The sequence below is a fragment of the Meriones unguiculatus genome, chromosome X (assembly GCF_030254825.1).
Source record: "Meriones unguiculatus strain TT.TT164.6M chromosome X, Bangor_MerUng_6.1, whole genome shotgun sequence".
Lineage (NCBI taxonomy): Eukaryota > Metazoa > Chordata > Mammalia > Rodentia > Muridae > Meriones > Meriones unguiculatus.
In genome coordinates, this window is record NC_083369.1 from 114216282 (window position 1) to 114243876 (window position 27595).

The 27595-nt window shown below is 45.8% G+C and overlaps 1 protein-coding gene and 1 long non-coding RNA gene across 13 annotated transcripts; one reads left to right on the plus strand and one right to left on the minus strand.

Moving 5' to 3' along the window:
- Positions 1-5547, minus strand: LOC110566611 (granulocyte-macrophage colony-stimulating factor receptor subunit alpha-like). 7 transcript variants are annotated; one of them, XM_060375737.1, is made up of 14 exons: positions 5135-5547; positions 4263-4428; positions 3836-3873; positions 3395-3508; positions 3059-3222; positions 2798-2915; positions 2289-2421; positions 1611-1786; positions 1209-1342; positions 952-981; positions 697-832; positions 500-596; positions 331-412; positions 1-186 (listed from the first exon to the last, which is right to left on the minus strand). In XM_060375737.1, exons 4-14 carry the CDS (start codon positions 3480-3482, stop codon positions 154-156), a joined length of 1191 nt encoding a protein of 396 aa, XP_060231720.1. In that variant the 5' UTR covers positions 3483-3508; positions 3836-3873; positions 4263-4428; positions 5135-5547; the 3' UTR covers positions 1-153. The 7 variants fall into 7 exon arrangements, with proteins under 7 accessions (XP_060231720.1, XP_060231718.1, XP_060231719.1 ...); XM_060375735.1 differs by having other exon boundaries at positions 4263-4473; XM_060375736.1 differs by having other exon boundaries at positions 5110-5547.
- Positions 4839-27504, plus strand: LOC132650149 (uncharacterized). 6 transcript variants are annotated; one of them, XR_009588543.1, is made up of 6 exons: positions 4866-4975; positions 9579-9933; positions 21651-21858; positions 23311-23385; positions 23677-23782; positions 26982-27498. It is a non-coding gene; the product is annotated as an uncharacterized LOC132650149 (long non-coding RNA). The 6 variants fall into 6 exon arrangements; XR_009588545.1 differs by lacking the exon at positions 9579-9933 and adding an exon at positions 19237-19482 and having other exon boundaries at positions 4878-4975; positions 26982-27500; XR_009588546.1 differs by lacking the exon at positions 9579-9933 and adding an exon at positions 17625-17771 and having other exon boundaries at positions 4881-4975; positions 26982-27499.
- Positions 27505-27595: the final 91 nt, after the last annotated feature.

Genomic DNA, 27595 nt, shown 5'->3' on the forward strand with positions numbered 1-27595 from the left:
TTGGGAAAAATTATGTTTATTCCTCACATTGTTAAAAATGAACTGGAAGTCAAGGGAGGGCAAAGCGGGAACTTCCAGTTGCTATGTGCGTAGGGGATAGTGGAACTTCATGTGACTGTGACGTCAATGTGGTAATGTCATAAGTTCAGCTTCCTACAGGACCAGCAAGATGTCCTTCCTGAGAATCTGTGGGGCCAGAAGTATTTCAGAAGGTCATCAGGGGTCAAGAGAGATTACACGAGATCACCAGGGGTCACCCAGGTTAATTGGCTCAGAGGGGGTTAACAGGGCTGGCACATGACAGCCTTGGCCTGCCCCAAGACATCTGACCTCAGAGTTGACTTGATCGTTGTCTGTCACTTTGTCCCTGATCTCCGGGATCCGGGGTAACAGCTCACAGGTCCTAACAAACCTGCAGGGAGGGGTTGAGTCACATTGGGTCAGGGTCGGCGGGGGGTGGGGGGGAGATCATGGAGGGTCATGGGAACTCAGGTGTCACCTTTTGCTGAGGAGCCCGAGCCCCAGAGTACACAGCAGGGTCCCGGCTGCCAGCAGCAAGTACAGGTTCATTGTGGGAATTCTACTCTCTTGGCAGCCTGGGGAGACAGGAAATAGTCATGAGTCAGAGGTCAGAGTCTCAGAAGTACATGGGATATGCGGGGTTTAGTCTGCTAGAGACAAACTGGGGGAAGTCACCAAAAGTGAGGGGGGGGCTCCAGTCACTCCAGCGCTCGCTGCGCACATCGCCAGCCCGGAGGCGCAGCACATGACCTGGCCTGGGCTCGGGGCTCAGGAAGATGAAGTGGTTTTGCTCCTCACTGGAAATTCGGACCTGCAGTTAGGGGTGAGTGTGGGGTATCGGAGAGGTATGTGTGGCCACGTGAGCATCTGTTGGTCCAATGCTCATGAGGTTAGGGGTTAGGTTTCACCCAAGTGTTCCCCAGGCCTCACCATAGGGTTCCAGCTTCCAGGTTCAACATCCTAGAGGGGGCGGGGCTTAGTATGAGGGCGGTGCCTAGAAAGCACCACTGATACACAAGAGACATGAGTGGCCTGGAAACTCCCCAACTCATCCACACAGAAATTGTGGGTCAAAGAAACCTAACTCACACACAACAGGCCATGAATGGCCTAGAAACTCACAAGGGAAAGGCAGAGTAGAAGGGGGCTCAGCCTTGCCCATCCTTTTCCTGTGATGCACTACTCACCTGTCTCTGCACGTCCACCTCGTAATGAAAGTCCCGGAAGGAGAGGCGGGCCCAGGTCCTTGGCCGTGACCATGTGACTTCACAGTGGGATGCGTTGCAAGTCACTGTGACGTCACTCGGGGGGCTGAGTTGCTCTGGGTGAGAGAGGGTGGGGTACAGGGGTTCCACCCACAGGGAAAAGGGACAAGAAGTGATGCTATGACGCCTTCTGTGTCCCGCCCATAGAGAAGCAACCAAAAAGTGACTTCATGATAGGTTTTGTGTCCTGCCCACAGGAGGAAAGCAGCTAGGACGTGATGTCATCACATCGGCCCATCACTCCTGTGTGCCTGCCCCTCACCACCACCCTGTAACTCCTGTGTCCCTGACCCAGAGGTCACCGTTACCTCACTGTGACCTCACCGATGAGTTTGCTGTTCAAGATAACATCGTGGAACCGCACTTCGGCTTCCTGGCTGACCCCTGTCACAATGATGTAGATGCGATGCGGCAGCAGTGACAGATCGTCCACACGGCAGCCATGGTGTGCGTCAGTGCCCAGGTAGGTGGGGCACTCTCTTGCCGCTACGCCCCCCCTGCTGGGGACATCCAAGGAGAGTGACACCCCATAACAGTCAGTGTGGGACTGTGGGAACAGTCCATAATTGTCAGTATGGAATCAGGGACACCTCAGAATAGTCAGCAGGGGGTTGGGGAACATACCATAACATCCCCCATGGGTGTGGGGAAGAACAGGTACATCCCATAATACCAGGGGATGGGGAACATCTCATAATACTCAGTGAAATACTGGGATAAACCCTTTAATAGTGTCAGTGGGGGATTGGGGAACATTCCATAATAGTCAACACGAGAAATGGAACATACCATAGTAGTCAATGTGGGAACTGAGAGAACATCCCAAAATAATGTGGGGATAGGACCATCCCATAATACTCAACACTGCACTGGGAGCATCCCATAATACTTGGTTAGTGAGTTGGAATATCCATTAACACTCAGCAGAGCAGACACAGGGACAACCCATAATACCCCTCTGCCCATTCTGGCCACGCCCCACGTGGTAACATCACCACTCACCTGGAAGCATCACGAAAGTACAGGAAGTAACGCACGTCATCAGGCGCTGTGGGTCCCACCCTCCAGTTGCAAGTCATGATGCTCGCATCGCGGATGATGCATGTCACATTCTCTGCGGCTGAGCCCTCCAGGCCTGCATGGACAAGATGGTCCTTGAGCTTCTAAATAATCTTGGGGCAGGGGTGGGCGTGTCTTGGGAGGTAGCCTATCAATCAGCTTTGGTGGGTATGTCTAAAGCAACCTTCTTCCACACTGTCATCAATGAACCAGAAAAGTCCACCTTGCACCTGGAAGTTGTGACCCTTCTACCTGTGAGGTCAACCACAGAGTCTGTCCTCAAGCCCTGATATCTCCTTGGAAGACCGGCATGTGACCTGGAAGTCCTTCCCTCAAGATCCTCAACCCGTAAGTTCTTATATTCAACCCAAGAGGCCATCAGCAATTGTGTTATGGAAGTGGGTAGTGACACTGTGATGTCATTACCCTCCCCCCTCCATTGGGGCCCTCACCAGTATTGACATAGTTCAGTTTTCGGTATGCTGGCTGGTTATTGATAGTCCCATTGACCTCTAGCGTGAGCCCACGGTGCAGGACCATCGGCTGGAACTGGCAGACACAATTCCTTGCCTGGAAGGATCGGGAACAGAAGTGACTTCCCCCCATACCCGCGCCATGCCTTGGTTTCTCCCTTTAGTTCTGGGCTGAGTGATGACGTCATCCCGCCAGCCCTGTCCTATGAAGCCCCGCCCTGCCCGGTTACTACTTCTCACTCGGATCCGCCTGTGCCTTGGTTTCCCCTCCGACAGAAGGGGCTCCGTGGCAACGCATGATGTTACTGTGATGTTTTCCTGGCATTCCCAGTACAGGCTCCAAGTCCTGGGATCAAAGGTCACATCCAAGGCCAGAGCGAGGTTGGGGTCAGAGAGGGTCACGGCTGTGACATTGAGAAGGGGGAGGAGGGGTTCAGGGTGGCTTTGCCTGTTGTCACCCTGCTGTCATCTCTCATCGGTGACTCCTCCCTCCCCTGCAAGATGTGATAACCTCATGGTGCATGGGCTGTGATGACGTCATCACATGCATTGGGACCAGGCCTGTCAATTACTCACCAGGAAGCTCCATGGCATGGGCGTGGTCGGGAAAAGTGAGTGTGAAGCACAGCAGCAGGATGAGGCAGGGCAGGGGTGGGCCCATCATCGAAGTGGGGGGGGCAGGGATTCCTCCTGTCAGTTAGAGGCACGGGGTGGGGGGGTTTGGGGGAAAAAAGGTCGCTGGATGACAATCAATCACACAGGGAAGTGGCATGACCGGTGACGCCACCCAGTCACAGCACCACTTCCTTAGGAATGTGAGGTCACTTATAGCCTCCTGATTCGCTTCCCCAAGAAGACTGCCTGACTTGGAGCCTTTGACCTCTGACACTTCAATTCTCCAACAAAGGTGGATACCCAGCCATCAGGTGTCACCCCACTGTTTCTGTGATGGCACCACAAAGGCCCCGCCCATGCCCTGACATTAGCCCCACCCACATTCCCTTCACCCATTCATACCTGAGCAGAAAATGGCTGGAGCCACCTGGATTCACTTCCTGTAGTGGGGTCCAGGGTGGGAGGGAAGAGCGTAGGGGGGGAACAACCTGTCAGTTCCTAGTTCCCTGTGACACCACCGAGAGCGCCCTGCCATTGCCTTAATGTCACCCCTGCTCCCTATCCCTCCTGACTCTGACCTGAGAACCCCAAGCCCAAATCTAGGGGGAAGCTCTGTTTCCTGTTAGGGAGAAGTGCTGTCCAGTGCGACCACCCAAGGCGGTTATTATTTCCCCAGTGTGATATCACCAGAAGTGCTCCTTCCTCTCTGCCAAGGATAACGGGACTCACTGAGGAGCTACAGCAGGAGAATGCCCATAGAATGGATTTTGGAGTGGGTTCTGGGGGGCGAGGGTCCTGCCTCGCTTCTGGTGATGACAAACCCCCTTACCTCGGTTGCTGTTGTGGGGTCACCCGGGAAGCTTGGGGCTGGGTTTGTCTTTCAGTCTGGGTGTCAGTTGCTCCTGCTTCCTCATCTCGCAGTTGGGAAATCCGGAAGAGGAAGGAGCCAGGCGTGATTGACAGCTGTCAGCCGGTGCTGGAAGTGATGTCACGCCCTGTTGGATGTGTGCATCCCCCCTCAACACGTGATTGATTGACAGCTGAAGGAGGACAAACCAGAGCAGAGTGACTGAGTGACTGACAGCTGTCAAGGCCAGGCCCTCGCTCATTAGTTGAAGTGACATCATACACAAGAGGGATGGAAATGGTTGAGGGACAGATGGCTGCACCCTGATGACCTCACCCAGGGGGAACATGGGCGGGGCCTGAAGGTGATGGAATGAATACTGATCACAAGGTTTGATGGGAAGCAGAGGGGGAGCCTCGTGTAGGCGGCATGTCATCGAACAAGGCCACTGATGGAGCGGGGCTTCCCCTGACAATAATAAGCATCCACAGTCACTCAGTCACAAGCACCTACAACCCCCACAATACCAGGCCCCTCCCACTTCCAGGACAGAAGTCACATCGTCCCCTCTCCCTCCAACAAATCCCCGGGTTGTCCCTTTGAGGTCAGTGGGGGGAAACACAAGACAACTATTCAAACCCCGAGTCTGAAGGAGCACCTGCGTTCTGCGTAGCATCCTGTGAAACCCGGTGCAGGTGGGTGCGTGGGGGCGCGAACGGGGTATTCTCGGCGTGTCCTAGGGTGTGTGCATCTGTTCTTCTCTCCCCAACCCCCATTCCTTTGCCCTTCCCTCCCCTTCCTCATCCTCCCGCCCACGTGATTTTACTACCTCTCGCTGATCTTCAATCACTCACACGGATTCCGCCTCCTTGTCCTGGGGCCGCGACTTCCCTAAAACCTCCCACACAGGGCTGGAGCGTGGCTCGATCCGTCCCTCCGTCTACCGGACTGCCCCTCATGGCGGCCGCCATCACTGTCATCATCCTGCCTCAGCTTCCGCTCTTCACTGCCAATGATAACTGTCAGAGCCAAGGGGAGAAGGGGGGGGTGGTGGCGGTACCTTTGCTTTGGTGTGAATGGGCAAAGTCCCGTCTTCATTAGGATATTATCTGCATATACAAACACTCCCGCTAGTCCAGGGGCCGGTGCTCATTTGCATGTTAATTGGCCTCGTTTGCACAAATATAAAGCGTCTCTGCGATATGAGTATGCAAATAAGGGGGTCCCCGCGGGTCGTTAACTTTAAATATTCATAAGCCACTCGTGATTGAATATTCAGGAAGATGCACAGGGCGAGGGTGCTATGGGTGGGACGGGATGGAGGAGAGATTCCGGGAGGTCTCTGACGTCACTTCCCACGCCCACAGCGTTTCGTTTTCCTACGTCCCGCCTCTTCCCGCTGCAGTTTTTCTAAGAAAGAACGGGCTTTGACCGTTTCATGGGTCCCCTGGGGAGGGGCTGGGATAGGGTGGTCGCGTCATACCAGGAAAGCCAGAGGAGGGGTAGGGGAGCGGCGACAGTTGCTTGGTGCTGGATGATCTCTGCTCCCTTCTAGATGTTGCATGTTCTCTTCTCGGTGCTCAGTATTCAGTGCCCCACCGCTTGCATTCACGACCCCCAGCGGTCCAGGAATGCTGCCCAGTGACATCACCCCCATGGCCCTTGAGACAATGCAGGCTTCCATAGATTGAGCTATTCCGGAATACAGGCTTTGCGATCTCATTGCAGCCATGTCTGGCACAGTGATGAGGAACACTGCCGTGGCTTCAACTGGAGTGCAGTTATGTGAGTAACTTTCTTGTCAAGGTATAGAATCTGCCCAGTTGCTCCTAAACTTTGATTTTATTTTAGATACCCATCTGCATAATCCTGAAATCAGGGATTGTGGTCTTTGTTCGTGAGTTCCCGGGTCCCCAGAAATTCCATCTAGAGGTCACAAATTAGACAGTCCTTTCCTTTATCATTCTGTCTATCCTGCTCTCCTTTTTTTTTTCTTCCTTTCTTCTCTGTTTGTTTTTGTTTTAGCATCGGCTAATCTGCACTTGCTTTGTAGAGCAGGCTGGCCTCGAACTCAGATCTGCCTGCTTCCCCATGTGCTGGAATTACAGGCTTCTCTCCTTTTTTCATTTTCTCCCTTGCTTAGTCAGTGCTTTGTTTTCTCATCCTTGCTTTCTGTATTTTCTGTCTATTAGCTTTCTTTTTATTCCCTTTATATTTCTGCTGTCCTTTAGGAGTTCTGTAGGTTGAGCTCTGTCTGGAACCTGTAAGCACCAGAATCAGGTCCCCAGTACTTCCCAGTGTTATGGGAAATACTGCAAAGGTGAGGTGTAGACATTATATAGCCACGCCACAACGAAATTTCACCTTCAAAGCAGGTGGGCAGTTAGTATGAGGAGGACAACCATCCCAATTTATCTCAGGACTTGCAATGGAATCATACCTGGAAGCAGACTTCATGATAACAGAAGACAAAGAGCACATAAGTTGCATTAGCCAGTTACTTAAACCATGGATAAGAATCACACTAGAGAGGACATTTGCCAGCCAGGCCCTTTGGTTCTCTTGACTAGAGACCCCAGCTAGCATTGTGTTTTTGGATGGTGTCATCCCCAGCCTCTGCTGAGATAGGAGACTCCCTGGAACCATGATCTGAGGATAAAAAAAAATATAATAAAACTCTTATTTCATCTCAGCTGCTACTTGTCTACCAGGCCTTGAGGTTAAGCCCCAGTAGATTTTTCCTGGCTTGCCCAGCAATAGTTATGATCTCACTATGTGTAAACTATAGCTCCCTAGACAGGAAACACCCATACCCACTCAAGATATTTGCTACTTTTTTGTTTGTCCAAAGGACACAAAGTCTCTCTAGGATATGGAGCTTTCTTTATTATGTACATCATATCTTCATTTCTGAGGCCCTGCACAAACATAAAGGAAGGCTTTTTTATTAAGGATGCCAGTCTTCTTGACTCCTGCCAGGTTGCCAGCACCAAAACAGGATACCAACACCTCTTTATACTGCAACTGGGGCAACTTCAAAAGAAACTTGAAACACAACTTCACTTCATCTTCTTTTTTCCTAGAGCTGTACACAGGGACAGTTAAGGGTATTAGGAGAAGGAATGTGTTTCACTACCTGCCCCCCCCCTCTCTGTCTCTGTCTCTCACTCTGTGTGTATCCAATAAGGATAGATTTCATTGGATTTCTGGGGAATTAACACTTTAGCGGGTGAAATGCTCTTTACTACCCAACATGAAGCCTTCTTATCTCTAAGAATTAAAGCTGCAGAGGCCCACCTCCTCATTGCAGACTTTCTGTGCTACCTAGGGATAAACAAAAGCTCTCCCTTCTTCCCCCAGAAAGCCCTCTGCCATTGCTTTCAAAGGCTCCATCTCTACCATCTACCAGCTGGGGGAGCCCTTCTCATAATGGCAAATGAGCTCCCTTGAGGCAGACCTGCTCCAGTTTCTCACTGGTCTGAGGCAAACCACATCTAATTGACCGGTCTTGCCACTTTCCGCATATATACTTCCCGGCTAACTCACCCTTGGTTTGAGGAAAGCTCATCTTCTGTCACATGCCACAGTTGGGTCCTATTCTATCTAATATTCCAACAGAGTGACAGTGATCACATGGGAGGAGGGGGTATTTCTTGAACTTGAGCCTGGCTGTTCTCTGGGAATGCTGAGCAAGGTATCCTTGGAAAGAGAAGCCTTCAAGAGTGATGACTTGCTTGTCTGTAAGTTTTATAGCTTAGTGAGTTTTGTTAACCAGGCACTGGTAGTAAAATCAATCACTGTGGCCTCTCTCCCAGGTCACATCTGACTTCGTTGCTTGAACTATGGGTGTGTCTACTCAGATACAACTCAAGAAAGAACACTGCCTTCTGCTTCTTGCTGTTACATACTCACTTGGCTCACAACACAAAGCTACCCCACTTGTTCCCATCCTTGGAACTATTCTCTGTAACAATGGATTATACTATAGACTTGGTTTTGTTGGTGAATCCTTGGGTCACAGGTAATGGACAGAACTCTATCTGCAACAGTACTTAAGGACAGCAAAAGCACAAAGGAAATAAAGTCAAAAGACAGAAAGAAGAGAAAGGAAAGGTAAAAAACAAAGTAGGGGTATCCTGAGGAACTAAGTATGGGAAGAAGAAAGAGATCGAAGGAAGAAGGACAAAAAGAAGGACTGAAGAGAAGGTTAGAAGGGTGAACAGGGAAAGATATGAAGTAATAAAAGAGGATGGAAAGGATTGACAAATATATGACTTCTTGTTAGAATTTCTGGTAAATCTCCAAGTCTATTAGCAGAGTCCAGAATCCCGAAGACAATGTCTGATTCCAAAAAATGAGGGGTAGGTATGAGTGAGAGCTCAAACAACAACAACAAAAAAAACCAACAAAGAGCCAGAGACCATGTTTCTTGACACTAGTAGGAAATGAAAGAGTCACAAGCAAGTTGCTCATGTATATATCTAGGCCAAGCTGATAACTTCTGGGCAGAGACCATGGCTGTCACAGGATCTCCAGCTAGAACTTTCTTTGTCCACGAGTTTATTGCTCAGACTGAACAATTCTGGTGACCTCACTGGTCACCTGGACCCTGGGTGACCCCTGGCAAGCTGATTAGAGCTCCCTTTACTTCAGTATTTGGACCAGAGTCCCAAGCATTCCTCACCCCCATACCTCAGACCTGCTTAGAAAAATCACATTGAGGTGTTACCAAAAGCAGAAATACAGTTCCATTGGATGGCATTATTAGAGAAAAAAATGCCAAGAAATTTTTACCATTTTTCTCTCTCTCTCTCTCTCTCTCTCTATCTGTGTGTGTGTGTGTGTGTGTGTGTGTGTGTGTGTCAAGCAGTTTGCCATGACACTCCAAGATAGCTGAATTCTATCTTGGCCACTATTGCTAGATATGGGCCTTGGATCTTGCTTGCTAGGTCTCAGACCTAGTTGGAATCCCAGTCTCAATGCACTGAGACACTCTTAACAAGGTCAGGGCCCTATATCAAGGCATAAGGACACACAAGAAAGCTAGATACAGGAGTCAATAAAAGCCACAGAAACATAGTCTTGGATAGAAACTGGTCTTAGGGCTAAGCAAAACACCTCACATATCAGAAGTGTTCTAGCTGCCACATGTAAAGAAGACCTTCAGCTGGCACCTTGACCCTGGGAGTCAGGGCTGTCCCATAGAGTGTCTAGGACTGTACTTCCAAAAACACCTCCTCATTAATGAGGTTTTCTTTACTACCCAGATGAAAAGGACTCTTCCTCTTTTTCTTCCAGACAGCTGTGGCAGTGCTTTCCCACTCTTCAATCTCAAAGCTCCACCTGAAAAAGCACTTTTGATGATGGAAATTGACCTCACCTTTGATTGGCCTCCTCTACTTATCACTGGCCTGAGGCTATCCACCTTTATGGACTGGTCCTGGCACCATCAACATACATACTTTCCAGCCAAAGGTCCCAAGAAGCATATCTAGGCAAAGATACTCACCTCCTGACAAATGCATACACTCCTCTATGATCTCAGGACTTCCTGCTAGATGCACCTAAGGTCTGGGTCCATAGGAGCTTATATAGTTCAGACCAACAGCCCTTCTGTGTTTGAACTTGGGGCTGCCTTCATGAAGTAATAGAGGTAAGATGTTCTGCCACTTTGGTGTCTGAAACCTCCATGATCATAATTCTCTTCAGGGTTACACCCTTTTAATACAGACTTGGGTGGTTTGGTAGGAACGGCCCCCACAGACTCATGTGTTTGAATGTTTGCCCATAGTTAGGAGGTATAGCTTTATTGGAGTAGGTGTGGCCTTGTTTGAGGAAGTATGTCACTGTAGCAACAGGCTTTGAGGTCTCCTATGTTCAAGCTATGCCATATGTGGTACACAGTCTCCTGCTGCCTACAAATCAAGATATAGAACTCTCGGCTCCTCTAGCACCATGTCTGCCTGGATGCTGTCAGCTTCCTGCCATGATGATAATGGACTGGATCTCTGAATGTGTAAGCCAGCCCCATTTAAATATTTTCTTTATAAGAGTTGCTTTGATCATGGTGTCTCTTCACAGTAATAAAACCCAAACTAAGACACAAACTCACACACATACCACCTAACATTCAGGTGGAGATGAACCATAGCCTATTCCTCCACTACCTGCCAAAAGTGGTACCTACTCTACTATATCCATAATTCCAGTGGTTGAGCACAGACCAGTTTCCCATTTAGGGCAGTCAGCACATGGGAGAGGAAAACCTTTCTTGGGATTGACCAGGGGATTCTATGGGACTCTTAAACAAGGTGGCCTAGGAAAGAGTGGGCTCCAAGATCTGTGATTTGCTTATTAGACAATTTTGCACCTACTGGGCTTGGCAATGGGGTCACTGGTAGTGAAACCAATCTATATGCCACCTTTCCTGTTACACATCTACCTTCTTGATTCAGATTAATCTTAAGGAAGAACACTGACTTCTTGTTTCTACTCACTCACTTGGTTCACAAGACAAAGATGTCCCACCTGTAATTTACCCTTGAGTTCATTCCCCATACCATTGAATTGTGCCGGGGACCTGATTTTTATGTTCCACAATTGGCTGAGAGGTACAGGACACTGAACTCTAAGTGCAGCCCTCTTGAAAGAGAGCAAAATACAATTGAACAGAAAGAAAGTCAAAATACAGAAAAGACAGAATCAACAGGGCATGAACCAGAGAGAACAGACTGGGGATGTCAGCATGGGATGGAGGGAGGGGGCGAAATAAGGAATATTCATTGAGGATGGACTGAGGGAGAAGGTATGAAGGAATGAAGAAAGGAAAGAAGGACTGAGTGAGAAATAGGTAAACTTTTGATATTATTTCTGGAGATTCCCCCAAGCCCATGTACAGAGGCCAGGATCCCAAGATAGTGTCTGGTTTCCAGGAATTGAGAGGTAGGTACACATAAAGGTTCAAAAGAATAATCATGAAGATGGGGAATGTCTTGTAATAACAGACTTTTGATCTCTCTCTGATCCTTGTCGCTAGGGGATATGAAGGAGTCAAAAGTATGTGGCCTATATATCTGCTCTGAGGCTGCTAACTCTGGGGCAGAGAGCTCCTTCACTCCCTGACAAACATAGCTGCAACAGTATATCCAAGCCTGTACTTCTTATGTATCTCTGGTTATTGCTCTGTGGTACAGCAAGCTTCTGAAGCAGGCAATGGTGTAGACCTCACCTGTCACCTAGAGTGGGCTAAATGGAGCCCACATTACTTCAGTCTTTGGACAAGCATCCCAATGAAATTTCTCAATCCTTTACTTCCAGTCTCTTTGAGAGAAAGCACACTGAGTTATTTGTAGAAACAGTAAATAAATATTGCTTGATGGCAGTATTGCACCAACAATGCCAAGAGACTCTTCTCCCAGGATTCCTCCCTCTGCCTTTCTTTGATTAAAATAAAGACAACTTGCCATTAGGTTACAAAATGGTTGAATTCAATCTTGGATTCTTTTGGCCAGAGCTTGGCATTAGAACCTTAATATATGCATACTGTCTGGGAAGTCACAAGCCACACAATCCCACTCCAACACAAGAACATATCACTTCCTCAAGATCTAAGGACCATACAGAAAAACTAAATGGGGAATCCCAAAACTAGAAGCAAGAGTTAGAAGAAGCTTTTAGAAAGAAAACCTTGAGTAGAAGCTAGACCTCAGGCTGAGCACAAACCCCTCATGTCCTGCCAGGAATATTCTAACTGATAAATATGTGCCTGTCAGCACATATTTAACACTGGGTATCAGGCTATCCCATAGAGTTCCAGTTCTCCTATGGGTATACAGATATTGTATAGCCATTCCACAACCAAGCTCCTAGTTCAAGGCTACCAGATTCCTCTTCCCAAACTCACATACCAGGTTTCTGCTAGGGAGAGTACATTAGACAGAGAAGAAGGTGGGCTGTTGGCACAAGGGAGACAACTACCTACCCGGACCTAGGACCAGCGACGAATTTGTACCAGGCAGAAAGAAAGTCAAGCTTGTACAAAGCACAGAAAGCATAGGGATTGTTTCTGTTTTGAGTACCTCAGTTCCTCAAGCCAAAGAGAGTCAGAGTAGAAAGAGGATGATAAAGGACAAATGTCACCATGCTGGCCTTGAACTTACAGAAATTTGCCTATCTCTGCCTCCCAATTGTTGGGATTAAAACTTACGATGTTATGTTCACATGAGTTTTTGTGTTGAGGCATTCTCAGACTCCGATGGAACAGTACCCTCATGTAGGGACTAGAAAATATCAAAAAAAAAAAAAAAAAAAAAAAGAACTGTTAGTCCATCCTAGGTGCTATCAGCCCATAAGTTCCTGGTCTGTGCTAAAAACCGTCGCTTTGGACCTTTCAAGAAAACATGGTAATCTCATCAAGAGTTAACAGTATTTCCCTTTAGTCTACTCAGCCACTGCCACTGCAGGTCAAGATGTGTGTTAGTATTTCCTTTCTCCAAAGGACATAGAGTCCCTTCTGTATGCAGACCTTTATTATGTGCATGCAGCCAGGTACAGATGTCTGTAACTCTCTACACAGCCAAAGCAAAGCTCTGTGATTGTATTGCACAGACCATAGGGCACCTAGACATTTTCCAGGGAACCCAGCCCTCTTGTCTTTAGCGGGAATACCAGCACCACACACCAGGATACAAGAACATTTTGCTCAGGCAGTCCCATTGTGTCACCTTTGGGCCCAAACCAAAAAGAAGTTAACAATTTCATCATGTTTTCTCCTACATATCTGAATACAGGGAGAAGGACAAAGTCAGTGTAGGCATCATTAGAGGAAATGTGATTTTATAAACACACACACACATGTACATGCACATGTACACACACACATACACCTATGCTAACATGTCTTTTATACCACAAGCAAAGTTAAAGCACCGTTTTCTCTGGATTCCTGTGGAACTATTACTTTCCCTAGGGAAGAACTTTTTACTACCCAAGAGGAAGCTTTTTGTCCTCAAGGACTGGACTTAAAGCAGCCACCTCCTCATTGTTGTGAAGTTCTGAACAGCCCAGAGGAAAAAAGACTGAGTTCTTCTTCTCCTCAAGACAACCCTATACTACCAGTGCTTTCAGGCTCTCTATCGGTTCCATGGCCTAGATGAGGGAGCCATTCTCAAGTTCCCTTGTGACTGGCTAGCTACTAGCTCTCAGTGGCCCAAGGCCACTCCCACCTACAGACTACTCCTGGTACCTTTTACACAATTTTAAGTGAAAGGTCTTGGACACTACATCAAAACCTCCCAGCTCCTCTCTGACAGGACAGTGTGCCACTCCTCTGTGATCTGAGCCCTATGTGCCAGGTGCACCCTTCTCTGTTCTCCTCAGGAATGTGTCCCTAAGGGGCTTCCACTTCAGACCAATCTGTGTGTGAGCTTGGGAAAGTCTTCCACACCTACTAGTGGTAAGATGCTTTGCCATGGTTTCTGGACAGTCTGTGGCCTTACATTTTCTATAGAGGACACCTGAGATGTACACACCAATATACAAACTTGCATACTAGCTTACTCCTGAGTCTAGGGGCATTTAACAACATTTCTGCCACCTACTAAAATTGGGCCTTATTCTACCTGTAATTCCTCTGGTTGAGTAGACCAGCGTCCCACTTACAGCACCTTAAACAAGGTGAGTGAGCCATTTTTGACTTTTACCCTAGGTGTTCTCTGGGTCTCTTCAGAAAGGAAGCCTAGGAAAAATAATCCTGTGAGAGCGATGACTTACATATACGTTCATTTTTTTCAGTTAGCATGTTTGGCCAGTGAGACACTGCCAGTGAAACCAGACCATGTATATAGTCTTATAGTCTTATAAACTTATAAATAGTCTTATTTCACATCTACTTTCCTTGCTTGACTGTGGTTGCCACAACTCAGATTGACCCCCAAAATAGATACTGTATGCATTATGAATGTTATTATTGTGATGAAACACCATAGCCAAGGGAAACTGTAGTACCCATTTTTAGCAACTCTGTTTAGGGTGCTTAGTTCTCAACCTCTCTTCCAACCTCCAAAACTCTACGTAAGAGAGAGGTGAGTGGGGAAAGGGCCTCTTTCCTTTTTCTTGCTGTTTAGGGTCAATGGGTCTTTTAGGACTGTACCAATCTCTGTCAACCACAGATGCAGCCAGCAGTCTTCTTCAAGCTCTTGGGCCCTAAGTGTTTCTGTCTGTTTGCTCCAAACCGCCATATGATCGGTCTCTCCAAAATATTACAGGCCAATACCACATGCCACATGCAAACACCACACTGTCTCTTTCTCGGCTCTCATATTTATACTCTCAGAGTCTTATACCAATCCCCTCTCCATGCCATGTACAGAAGGCCATTACCAGCTAACAAAAGTCACAGTCCACATGAGACAATTAACGGGTGTAGACAAACTATAGCCCAACTAAAATTCCACACTTGGGATTAAAACAAATACATATTTACATAACATAACTGAGTTTACAGAGAATCCAAAATTTCCATTATAGGAAGCTAGGGAGAAAAGTGTTTATTGTGGCATATACTTCCACTGTTCATAATTGGAGGAAGCCAAGACAGGAACTTGGAGGCAGGAGCTGATGCACAAATTATGGAAGAGTGTTGCTTACTGGCTTGCTCCCCATGGCTTGCTCAGCCTGCTTTCTTTTAGAACTCAGGATCACCAGCCCAGACATGGCATCACCCACAAGGGACTGGGTCCTCCCCCATCAATCACTAATTAAGAAAATTACCTACAGGCTTGCCCACAGAAAGATCTTATGGAGACATTTTCTTTCTTTCTTTTTTTTTTTTTTTTTTTTTTTGAAAACCAATACATTTATTCAACTGGGATTTGAATCACCTCTTTTTTTTTTTTTTTTTTTTTTCAACGCAGTTTATTTGGGAACCTTGAACAATCATCTGACCCTGGGGAAAGTCAGCCCACAGCTTAAATAGCCTCTGGGTAGCCAACCCCAGCGTGTAACGTGGGCAATGCAGATAGGTCCACATACATGGAAGCAAGCCAGATCCTCAGCCTTAGCCAAATGTGGAGTTGTTTGTGACAGAGAGCACTCACCATCGGGAAGGTGGAAGGCGGAAACCAGCTCCATCTTTAAGGCGCGGCATTACGCAGCTCTCTACAGTTCCCCCTTTTTGTTTTAGACGCATCAGGCAAGAGTAGAGGTCTGATCTCTGATATTAGAAATAAATTGGGACTTTGTACCAATGTTCGTTTATGTGTCATCCACCCAAAAAGCATCAGACCCGACCGATACCTTTTTCTCACAGGCGGGACCTGGGGCATCGACCAGCGTTAAATCAGACATGCTCTTCTCTGGGTCCAAAGCAGCTGACCCTGAGTGCAGTGCTTAGCCTCGCATCCTGAGCTTAATATTTTAGCTCCCATGCTTGGGGAGACTGTCCTGCTTCAATGGCTGTAAAGGCCTGAATGGTCATGGCTGCATTACGCTGTTGTGAGACTCTAATCTTGCATATATACCACAGGCAAACCAAGGAGACCAACACCAGAAGGCCTGCTAACGCTCCCATGCCCGCCCATTCCTTCAGATGATTCATGGCTGAAGCAATCCATGATGATAATCCTGTGGCTAGTCCTGCGTCCACTCTGGTACCGTGACAATGGCCACTCTCAGCTGCTCCATCGTAGTATCAAATTCTCCAGTCCAATTACCTAAAATATAGCTAGACAATTGTTTAGACAGATTTGCAGCACAGGAAAAATTCTCATATGGTATGCTAGTGACACAAAGTCCAGCATACTTCCATTGACAGCCAAGTTGAGCGATTTGCCATAGGGTATCAATTTGCTCCGGCATGAGGTCAATCCTCTGATTGAACACCATCAAGCCTCCTTTTAGTTGAGCATTAATTCCTTTTTGTACATCTAAGGCATGAGCTACATTGGCTAAAAGATTATTCAGGGTCTGAGCAGTCTGCACAGTATGACTCATGGCTAATGCCACGGTGGTAGCTCCAACAGCTGCCAATGAGATGGCAGTAACAATGGTGGCTGTAGTTCCAAGATCCCTTTTCTGTCTGAAGAAAATTCATAGCATGAGGGGCATCCACAGGCACAGGCACCCAGCAAGGCATGCGAGTAACCAGGGCATACCTAAAATCACTAGCATTCCAGCATTGGATAAAAAAGCAAGTATCATTACCACAATTACTTGGCTCTATCTGGCTAATAATGAAAAAAAATGGGGGAGATAAACAAACAGGTGTGGGGTTATAGGAAATATTATGAGAAGCCTTAACCCCCTCGTTGGAACTCCTGCATCAGTTCTAGAACTAGCAGTGGTGGTGTCCGAGGTCTGAGTAGGTTCAGGAGACCATTGCCCCCAAGGGCGAGACATGCTCCATGTAAATTGACTAACTCCATGTTTTCCTCCACTTTTGAAAGTCATTTAAGGTTCTTAAATTATCTTTTTTTTCCTTTGTTTTTTAAATTTTTCATCATTTACACTTTATTCATTTTGCATCCCCCCATAAGCCCCTCCCTCCTCCTCTCCCAATCCCACCCTCCCTCCTCCCTCTGTGTGCCTGCCACTCCCCAAGTCCACTGATAGGGGAGGTTCTCCTCTCCTTTCTGATCTTAGTCCATCAGTTCACTTCAAACGTGGCTGCATTGTCCTCTACTATGGCCTGGTAAGGCTGCTCCCCCCCAGGGGGGGTGATCAAAGAGCAGGCCAATCAGATTATGTCAGAGGCAGTCCCTCTTCACATTACTATGTAACCCACTTGGACTCTGAACTGCCCTGGGCTACATCTGTGCAGGGGTTCTGGGTTATCTCCATGAATAGTCCTTGGTTGGAGTATGAGTCTCTGGGAAGTTCCCTGTGTTCAAATTTTCTTGTTCTGTTGCTCTCTTTGTGGAGACCCTGTCCTCTCCATTTGGGAAATAGTAAGAGCTGGAGAGACATTTTCTTAATGGAGGTTCCCTCCTCTCAAATGACTTTAGCTTGTGTCAAGTTGACAGCACAGACATCATCTTCTGCTCTGTCTGATTGCCTCAGACTGACTTGGTTGACAAAACTAAGATTCTTCCACAACCCCACATGCCATACTTGCAGTTATTCTACATACCCTTGGTTTGTGCTAGAGGCTGGGTTTTCATGCTGAATCCTTTGCTTACATATACAGGATGCTGAATGCTACCTTGCAGCACTCATTAAAGTACAGAAAGATAGCATTCCGCAGCTCTCTACAGTTCCCCCTTTTTGTTTTAGATGCATCAGGCAAGAGTAGAGGTCTGATCTCTGATATTAGAAATAAATTGGGACTTTGTACCAATGTTCATTTAGGTGTCATCCACCCAAAGAGCATCAGACCCGTCCGATACCTTTTTCTCAGAGGCGGGACCTGGGGTATCAACCCGCATGCAATCAAACATGCTCTTCTATGCTATGCCTTAAAGATGGAGCTGGTTTCTGCCTTCCACCTTCCCGATGGTGAGTGCTCTCTGTCACGAACAACTCCACATTTGGCTAAGGCCGAGGATCTGGCTTGCTTCCATGTATGTGGACCTATCTGCATTGCCCCCGTGGCACGCCTGGGTTGGCTACCCAGAGGCTATTTAAGCTGTGGGCTGGCTTTCCTCGGGGTCCGAGGATTGTTCAATGTTCCTGAATAAACTGCATTGAAAAAAAAAAGTACAGAAAGATATAAAGAAAAGGAAAATCCAGAAATTCCAACAGAAAAAGAAAATAACTCAAACAGAAAAGACAAAGAGAGGACCCTAACTAAAATGTTCAATACCCATCCTGAAAGGCAAAGAGGATGGACATCCGAAGAAGAAGAAAACAGGAAACAATCTAGGAACCTGCTACAGAGGGCCTCTGAAAGCCAGAAAAAGAAAACAGGAAACAACCTAGGAACCTGCCACAGAGGGCCTCTGCAAGCCTCTGCCATGCAGACTGTGAAAGCAGATACTGAGCCTGATGGCCAACTGACAGGCAGAGTGAATGGAACTTTATGTAAGAAGTGGGAAATAGTAAGAGCTTGAGAGGACAGGAACTCCACAAGGAGAGCAACAAAACAAGAAAATTTGAACACAGGGAACTTCCCAGAGACTCATACTCCAACCAAGGACTATTTATGGAGATAACCTAGAACCTTGACAAGGCAGCCACTTCTGATGAGAACTGATAGACTAAGATCAGAAAGAAGGAGAGGAGGACCTCCCCTATCAGTGGACTTGGGGAGGGGCATGCATGCAGAAAGGGGGGTGGCGTGTGGGCCCGGGAGGGGAGGAGGGAGGGGCATATGGGGGGATACAAAATGAGTAAAATGTAATTAATAAAAGTTAAAAAAAAAACAAGGAGAGACAATGAAGCACAGACAATAGACTGATAATATAAGCATGGAATAAAGGAAGGGAGCCAGGATAAATATAGGGAAGATGAAGCAAAGAAGGATGGAAAGGAACACATATACATGCTTTCTTTGTGGAATTTCTGGGGACCCTTAGGCTAGAAGCCTTAGGCAATGTCTCATTCCAGGAAAGAATGGGTAGGTACAGGTGAGAGTCCAAAAATTAATCACGAAGCCAAGGACCCTGTTGTGCCCACAGGCAATTGGTAAGTCTCTGCTTCTTTATTATTATTATTATTCATTTATTTATTCAGTTTATATCTTGATCACAGCCGTCCTGTCCTCCCAGTGCCACCCTACAACAGTAGAAGGAAATGAGGGATTCCAATGTATGTTGTCCACACATCTGTTCCTAGGTTGCTGATTCCTGGGAAGAGATCTCCTTCCTACCCTCATAAACATGGCTGCCACAAGAAACCCAAGTCTATACTTTTTGTGTAGCTCTGGCTGTTGCTATAAAGCATGGTGATCCTCTGATGCTGGCTCTAGTTAGTCCCTCACCTGTCATCTGGCCTGGACTAAATGGAGCATTCTCTTTTTCAGTCTAGGGATCAGAGTGTCCTTGCATCCCTTACCCCATTGCCCTCAGTTCTGCTGAGGACCAGCACATGAAGCTGTTGGCACAATCAGGAAAGCTGTTCCACTTGATGACATCATTGTTTCAACAATGTCAAGAGACCCTTCAGAATGGTCCTCTCCCTCCATCTTTATCTGAGAAAAAAGAAAAAAAATACAGCTTTCCAGTAGACTCCAAGATGGCTAAATTCAAATTTGATTGTTTCTAGCCAGGTAAAAGTTGGAATCTTCTAGGACTGATCTGGGAGGTCACAGAACCCCCAGGTTCTTCAATCTCCTTCTAACAAGAGAACATGTCATTCTCTCAAGTCCTAAGGACCACAGAGAAAAACTAAATTGGGGACCCCAAAACTAGAAGCAAGAGTCAGAAGAAGCTATAGAAAGAAAACCTTGGGCAGAAACTGGACACTGGGCAGAGCACAACCCACTCATATCCTGTAAGGAGCACTCTAAGTGGTCCATATGAGCATGATACTCTGCAGAACTCTTGACATAGAGTGTCAAGGTAACCCATAGAGTGTCCACTTCTCCCATTGTTGTGCACACATTGTATAGCCATTGTACCATGAAACTTCTAATTCAAGGCCGCTTGACCCTCTTCCCACACTCACACACAAGGCTCCTGACAGGGAGAGTGCATAGGACAAAGAAGAAGGTGGCAGGCTGGCACAAGAGAGATAACACCTACCCACACAGACTTTAGGACCAGTGACATATTCATACCTGGTAGAAGGAGATGCCAGATTGTACAGAGGACAGAAAGCACACAGTTTCCATGCAGAGAGCTCCAGTTCCTTGGACTGTGGACTGGAATCAGAGTAACAAGGACAATTGTCACCCAAATTCTTTCGTCTTCTTGTCCAGAGAACCAAACCTGTACATTCCAGGACCCTGTCTGTGCATTCAAGTGTATCTGTCAGCCATCTTCCAAAGCTCACATGAGAGTTTGTGTTGAGTCACCTCAGCCTCTGATGAAAGATTATGCTTCTAGGGTCCTCATCTGGCAGCCAGAAAATACCAAAGAACTATTAACCCATCTCATCTTCTGCAGGCCAATCAGGTCTTCAGATGTGGCTCCAAGCCAATAATTTGGGCCTTCCCAGAAATCATCATGATCTCATTGTCTGTGAACAATGTTTCCTACTCAGCCACTGCCAGTGAAGATGTTTGCCAGTATTTCCTTTCTCCAAAGGACAAAGAGTCCTTCTTATACATGAACCTTCCTTTATCATGTGCATATAGCCAGGTACAGATGTCTGTTACTCTCCAGTCAAATATCAGATTCCCTGGTGGTATTTACATAGACTCAAGAGCACCTAAACACATAACAGATAACACAGTTCTCTTGCCTCTTGCCAGGACACCAGCACCACATTACCATACCAGCACCCTCTCCTTGTGCAGTCCCATTTTTGTCTTATTTTGACAAACTCAAAATAAATCCAGTACTTCATCTTGTTTTCTTTTACAGATATAAACACATGGAGAAGGACAAAGTCGGTGTAGGCATCAGGAGAAGGGTTGCCATTTTGCACAGAAACACAACGCACACACAAACACACACATGAGCATGTGTGCTTACACATGTGTGAGCTAATTTGTCTTTCACTCAAGAAGTATACTGGAAGCACAGAATGGGGATAGGAATACGGGATCGATGGAACAAGTGAAAAAGGAGTGTAGTAAAGAAGGACCACATAGAGGAAGGATGGGCCAAGGGAGAAAACAAAGAGAATGAAAAAAGGCAAGAAGGCTGATGAATACATAAATTCTGTGGAATTCCCAGGGGTCTCCAAACCCATGAACACAGGCCATAACCCCAAAGGCAGATTCTGAATGAAGGAAGTGAGGCTGAGGTACAGATGGGGGTTCAGAAAAACTGTCATGAAACCATGGACTCTGTTGTGTCCACAGCTACTTGTGCTATTTCTGCTCATTGATGGTGATAGGAGGGTATGAAAGAGACACAAGGAAGTTGCCCACATATCTGCTCCAAGGCAGTGTGTCCTAGACAGAGAGCTCCTTCACACCCAAACAAACATGGCTGTCACAGGATATCTAAGCCTGCACTTTATGTGTCAAATGTGTGTTGTCTTGAAGCAGTGTGTGGCAGAAGAGGAAAAAGAATGTTACAACTCATAGAGGGACATGGCTCCCTTAGACAAAGAAAATGAAAATATAACTGAGTGGCCATGAAGGAGTGGGATGGGAAGAAGTGTTAGATTTACAGACCAAAATATTATAATGGGTGCTGAGCAATCCTAAGGAGATTCTTAGGAGTCTATATCCAGGTCCCAACATTCAGGGAGGTGTGATCCAGTGTTTTACTTTGAATATATTACTTTCTCAAGATAATGATCATATACAATCTTTCTTTTCAGCACATATTTATTACGGATGCTCCCAGCCAGGTCATGACTCAAGCTGTGAGAGATGGTCTTCAAATGACACTCTAACCCATACCCTGGGTACCTGATGGCACAGGCTGTGGTCTGCGAACAAAATGAACAGAGAGTTTTGGTGGCGAATGTTCTCTTTCCTAAGAATGTGGACTAAGAAACTTAAGGCCTCAGAGGTATACACAATCGGGTGAGTTTTACTCTGTGTCCACCAGGGACTTGCCTTCAACAAGGTTTGGAGCAATTTCTCAGCATAGGCCTTCGATGATGCAGGTGTCTGTCTCTGTTGTCATACATGTCTGCCTTGTTTATTTACACAGTGGTCTCTAAGATCTTGGTTGTGTAGTGGATCCATGGTGTCAGCCCAATGCTGATAAGATTGATTGCCTTGGAGCTTACCTTATAGCCTTGGGTCGAGAGAATAGCTGGGGGTCCTGGGCCAGTGATCACGTCAGGATGTTCCCATTGCATAATGAAAAGACTTCAGGTATGTCTCTGATTCTAGTGTCCGTGGCTTTGGTTCTGAGGATTTTCCCTTGTGTCCATAGGAGAACTGCATTTAGCAAGCTTTGAAGCCATTTCATGGGCTGAGCCCTGGTTGATGCAGGTACTTGTCTCTTCTTTGGCAGCTGCCCACCTTCTTCTATGTGCAATGGTCTCTAAAAGCTTGGATATAGAATAGCTCCACAGTGTCAGCATAGCCCTGATAAGACTTATGGGTCAACCTTGACTTTGCTGTCAAGATGAGAGTTGAGGCTGCTGCATCGAAGCCAGGATATTGCTGGTGAGAGGACTTGGGCCCAGTGTCTGTGGTCTTGTTTCTGAGGCTTCTGATCTCTCTTTAAGCTAAGAATGGGGTTCCTTTTGTCTTACAGATGTCTAATCTCTGTGCTTTGATTCTGACATTCCTTCGAGTGGAGTGTCTTGTTCCAGTGGAAATGAGAACCCTGTGTGATCTTTGGCCCTAAGGCTATTCCCCTGACTCACACTGAGAGGCCTGAAGTGCCTAAAAGAGTGGGATTGTCATGTGGGTACCTGGTAGTCAGCAACTACCTGGGTGTTTTGCTAAGCAGAGGGCCCAGGGTTTATACCCACGTAAAGAATAGTTTGGCATTTTTGGTGAAATACTACCCTGAAAGAGGCATCAGCCTTTTCCTGATGCCCCTAATACTTTGCTTTGCTTTGCTTGACTTGTCTTGAGAACAGTGGAGTCTATATCCGATGGGGCAGGACAAAGGATTCCTTTGGTCTTAGAAGTCCAGGGGGATCTAAGATCCTGGTGATCACTTGGACTAGTAGACATAGGAAGCAGTTTCCCAGTTCCATTGGTGGCCATGTCTGGAGAGGCTGGAAAACTACCTGCTCAGCAGTTTACACATGGGGCTCAGGGATATGGGAAACTTGCCCGACCTCCCTTTCTGTCTTCCTAAGCAGAAAACATAGGATGTCCAGGTATGCACAATCTCCCAGTGGAGACTCTAGCTGCTTTTCACTCCCAACAAAGCTCATTTCTTGGAGCTACAACCTGACCTGGATATTCTGGCCTCTGCCCATGAGATTGGGAGTACACAGACCTTTTTCCCCAAAGGTTTTTGTTTGTTTGTTTATTTGGGTTTATTTCTTTCTTTGCTTTTTGATACAGGATTTCACGGTGTAGCCTTGGCTGTCCATACTTTTGTGTCTGAGGCTTCTGATCGCTCTTCCAGAAAGAGATGAGGTTTGTTTGTTTCAGATACTTATATAACATGGTTCCTATCCCTTGAGGGAGCATCATCTACTGGAATGTCACAGTAGAGTAGAAATGGGGACCAAATGGGATCTTTGTCTCCAAGGCTGAGTCATGTGATTCATTCTGAGAGGCCCATATCTAGCCAACTCATATCTAGTGAGTCTGGTGGCAGGTAATGTGTTGGAGTGCTTCACTCTATGTAAGGACTAGATAGAATGTGGCAATGCATTATTATGAACATGACTCTTACATTCCCAGTTTAAAATGCAAGTTCTATAGCCCTAGGGTTGACTCAACAGAAGAACAGCATGTTGCTAAAATAGCAGACTCTGCATCCTGTGGAAGAAGCACCATGCTACCCAACTCCATCCGTAACCCAAAACCAGTAAGAGATTTGATTATTACTACTAAGTGGAATTTATTGTTAGTTGTATCTTTAACTCCATTTATAAAATTACACATAATCAAAGTGGTAAAGGATCCCAATAAATCTATGATGACTCCTTCCAACAAACTTTCCCCTTGGTATTTATAATATCAAATTGGACTATTAAAGGAGACTTTGTTCTCACATATTATATTGATTCCAATTATAACTTGTCAAACACATATTATAATTTATTTCTAGAAGCTCTGAGAAATTCCAACTCTAACTCAGTGGCAGAATTGATTCTTCTTCTTTCTCCTCCTCCTCCTCTTCTTTTTCTTCTTTGGTTTTTTGAGACAGCATTTCTCTGTGTACAGCCCTACATGTCCTAGAACTCGCTTTGTAGACCAGACTGGCCTCAAAGTCCCAAGTGTTGGAGCAGAGATCCACCTGCCTATGTTTCTAAAGTGCTGAGATTAAAGGCATGTACCACCATAGCCTGGCATGATTATTACTCCTTTCATGATTCCATATCCTTAATTTGGTTCCTAAATCAAAAATGTTATTCGAAAAACAGATACTGGACTCAGTTAATGTCTCTTAATAAACATTATTTACAGTTTCTATCAACCAGATCCTATTAAAAGACATTATAGATACAGTAGTAGCTGATGGTTCTTTTTTTTATATAGTCAAACATCACTGATTTCTAATTGGCACACTCAGCCTTTAACTGTAGAAATTCAAGGGGTTAGTAACAAAAGTAATCCCCTCCAAAGTACAGAAAACTTCTGTGCAAGTTCTCAAAATGAAACTACCATTTGCAACCCTATAATTACCTTTCTCTCTTGTTTCAATGGAGTTGTGAAATCTCTGTACCTGAAGGTTCTCTCTCTAGCAGCTACTGAAAAACAGCTAGCCAATATTCTTGGATAGAAAGGTCTCTTATTTTAGTAAATCAATGACTGATTATTGGGGGACAGACTTAAACATTTATATTAGCTAATCCAAGAACAATGTCAGGAAGATCATATTGACCATGTTTTGGTACTTGGTATCTTCTGTATTCCTCAAAGTCTGGTAAATGGAGACTTTTATATAACCTCCCTGCTTTCAATACTCATCTACATGTCTTTGATAGCCAGAGTGAGTTTAAGGACATCTCCCAGCTGTCAACTCTCACCTATATTTCCTTGATGCTCTTTAACCTGAAGTTCTGCTTCCTGCCACGGTCACTCAAAACTACTATATTACTGTTATTGATTTAAAGGATTGCATTACTATTCCTTTACATCCTGGTGATAAAGGTATGCTCTTTCAGTGCCTACTTCTCAACAATCAAGCACTGATGTCTTGCTTTCAATGGAAAGTACTTCCCCAAGAAATGATCAACGGCCCTAGCTTCTGTCAGTGCTGGGTAATAGAGTAATTCACCCCAACAGACAAAAATTTTCCCACACAGAGCATCAAAATGCACTCGTTGGAATATAGTAATAATCTCAGAGTACACAAAACCTGTCAGTGTCATATTATGGAAAATAAATTTTTTAATGGAAGATAAATTTAAATGCTTTGCCCTGGGTGTAATTTAATCAAGAGTGAGTCTGGATTTGAATGCTTTGTTTCTCTCTTCCCATGTCTTCCATAGTTTCTGCTGATCTGTTACATGAATCCGGGCCTATACAGTGCTGAATGCAGACTTGTGAATATGTATTTCTTTGACATTGTATCAGTTTTTGTATGTACCTGTGTTCCTTTCCCCAAGTAATGGAATCTCTCTTTCTCTCTTTTTAAACAATACAGAATGCATCATATGAATAAAATCAGGGATACTTTAAAGAAATATTTAACAAAGTTTTTACAAGGGGATAAGTCACAGATTCCAACTGATCTAGATTTAAAAAAAAGAATAGAACAAATAGCATTGTTTTTAAAGAAATATCTATATGTTGCATCCAATATTTATGGTGGGTATTCATTTTATAAGAACGTTTTTATTCTATTTACTGTTTTCAGAATATGATTATCATAACACATATGCAAACACACATGGGTCACACCATGGGTCAGGGGCATAGAAGAGATCATGTCTTAAAATACAAGGTTTACATTAGATTAGATTATAATGGTTACTTACTTGGGAAACTCAAGGCAAGTAAGGATGGCTGTTGCATTGGTCTGTTCAGCTCTGGTTAAACAAAGATGATGAGTACAGTAGGATAGCAGTCTTAAGTTTGAAGTGACATCAAAATATATTATTAACCTTAACTGTGAGATTAAATAAAAATTTCAGTCTTTTAGAATGTAAAAGAGATTTTTATGAAAAGTGCCTCACCATTAGAGTGCACAAGGCATAAGGGTAGTTTGGAGTTCTCAGTGTGATACTGTTCTGAAGCAGAGTTGTTTCATAGATGCCCAAAATATTTTCCTGTGGTTTTCTTGTCTAGGTTTGTGAAAAGAGGGTACTTGGGTCTCACAAGAATAGGATAGCAAGTTTCTGCAGACTTGGGAGACCTTGAGAGAATGAAGGTCCAGGTTGACCTGTGGCAGCTTGGACCATGGCAGGCTTCTAAGACAGACAGGGCTCCAGATTTCAAGGCCTGGGAGATACATATACATCTAAGTCATGTGACAGCCATATCTTCCAGGGAAACCAGTTTCTCACTGTCCAGAAGAATGTGTTTGATATTAAAGTATGTGCTGAAAATTTCTGGGAATGATGACTGGCCTCCTTGCACACTACAGCAATGTGCACTCCTACACAGGGTCTTTACCTACTTTCTGGGCTACCCAGTCCCTTTCACAACAAATTCAGTGGACCCATACCTTTTGCTGAATATCCTGGAATCTTCCTAACTTTTCTCTCTTTCCTCCCTGCCTCTGACCCTCTGTCTTTTCATGTGTGCCTAGTCACAGGTAGGAAGGTGTGTGTCTGTGGAGTACACAGAAAGAAAGATCCATGTCTGAGAGCTACTTAGAGACCTTGGAAAAAGGAAAGATAGTGAAGTATCCTGAGTGGTCCCTGATGATTTACGTAGGGTTGTATGATAGGCTAGGAGAGGAGAGAGAGTGTCACAGATCTCGAGATAGCTCATTATGATTGCCTGGCTATGTATAGGAAATGTTTAGGGTGGGAGCCAAGCCCAGGGCTTGGCAGGCAAATGGGCAGGTGGGATGGAATGTTTCTCCTTTTGATATGTCTTCGTCCTCACATCAGGTTACTGGGCATCTTGACTTTTCAACAGAGGTTGTGAATGAACTCTTCTGCCTCCTAGTGGCCCCTGGTTTGAAGGACATGCTGTAGCATCCACCTGAGCCCAGATGACTGGTGGTGGTGGTGGTGGTGGTGGTGGTGGTGTGACACCTGAAGACTCTGGCTTCGGACTGTGGAAAGAAGAAACAAAAGTATTAACAGCCCTTCTCATCTCCTTTCATACTCCTGGCTCTGGGTTGTGACTCTGACATGGACTCTGTTGCCTGCTTTTCGATCACTTTCCCCTGGCGGGACTGCCTAGTCAGGCCTCAGGTGAAGAGGTCTAGTTCACTCCTGATGCAACTTGATAAACTGGAATGGGTGGGTAGGGGGGGTTCCCATTTTGTGAGGAATAGGGATGGGGGATGGGAAGATGGAGGGAGGGTGCTATGAGCAGGATGTAAAGTGAATAAATACATTAATTAAAATAAAACACAGAAAAAATGGAGCCCTCACAGCTGAATATAGCTGTCTATGCTTTTCCCTGTGCCCATCCTGGAGCCACCTTCTGCCATGTGGGAATCCAGTGGTGGGCCTAAGGCCCCCTGAGGTAGGTTCTACTTAGATCCAAGGACTCC

Coding starts and splice junctions, on each gene's coding strand:
- LOC110566611 (XM_060375737.1), bottom strand. CDS start 3,482: ATGATGGGCCCACCCCTGCCCTGCCTCATCCTGCTGCTGTGCTTCACA. Junction 3,223..3,394: donor CCATGCCATGGAGCTTCCTG/GTGAGTAATTGA, acceptor TCAATGTCACAG/CCGTGACCCTCTCTGACCCC. Junction 413..499: donor CTCGGGCTCCTCAGCAAAAG/GTGACACCTGAG, acceptor CCCTCCCTGCAG/GTTTGTTAGGACCTGTGAGC.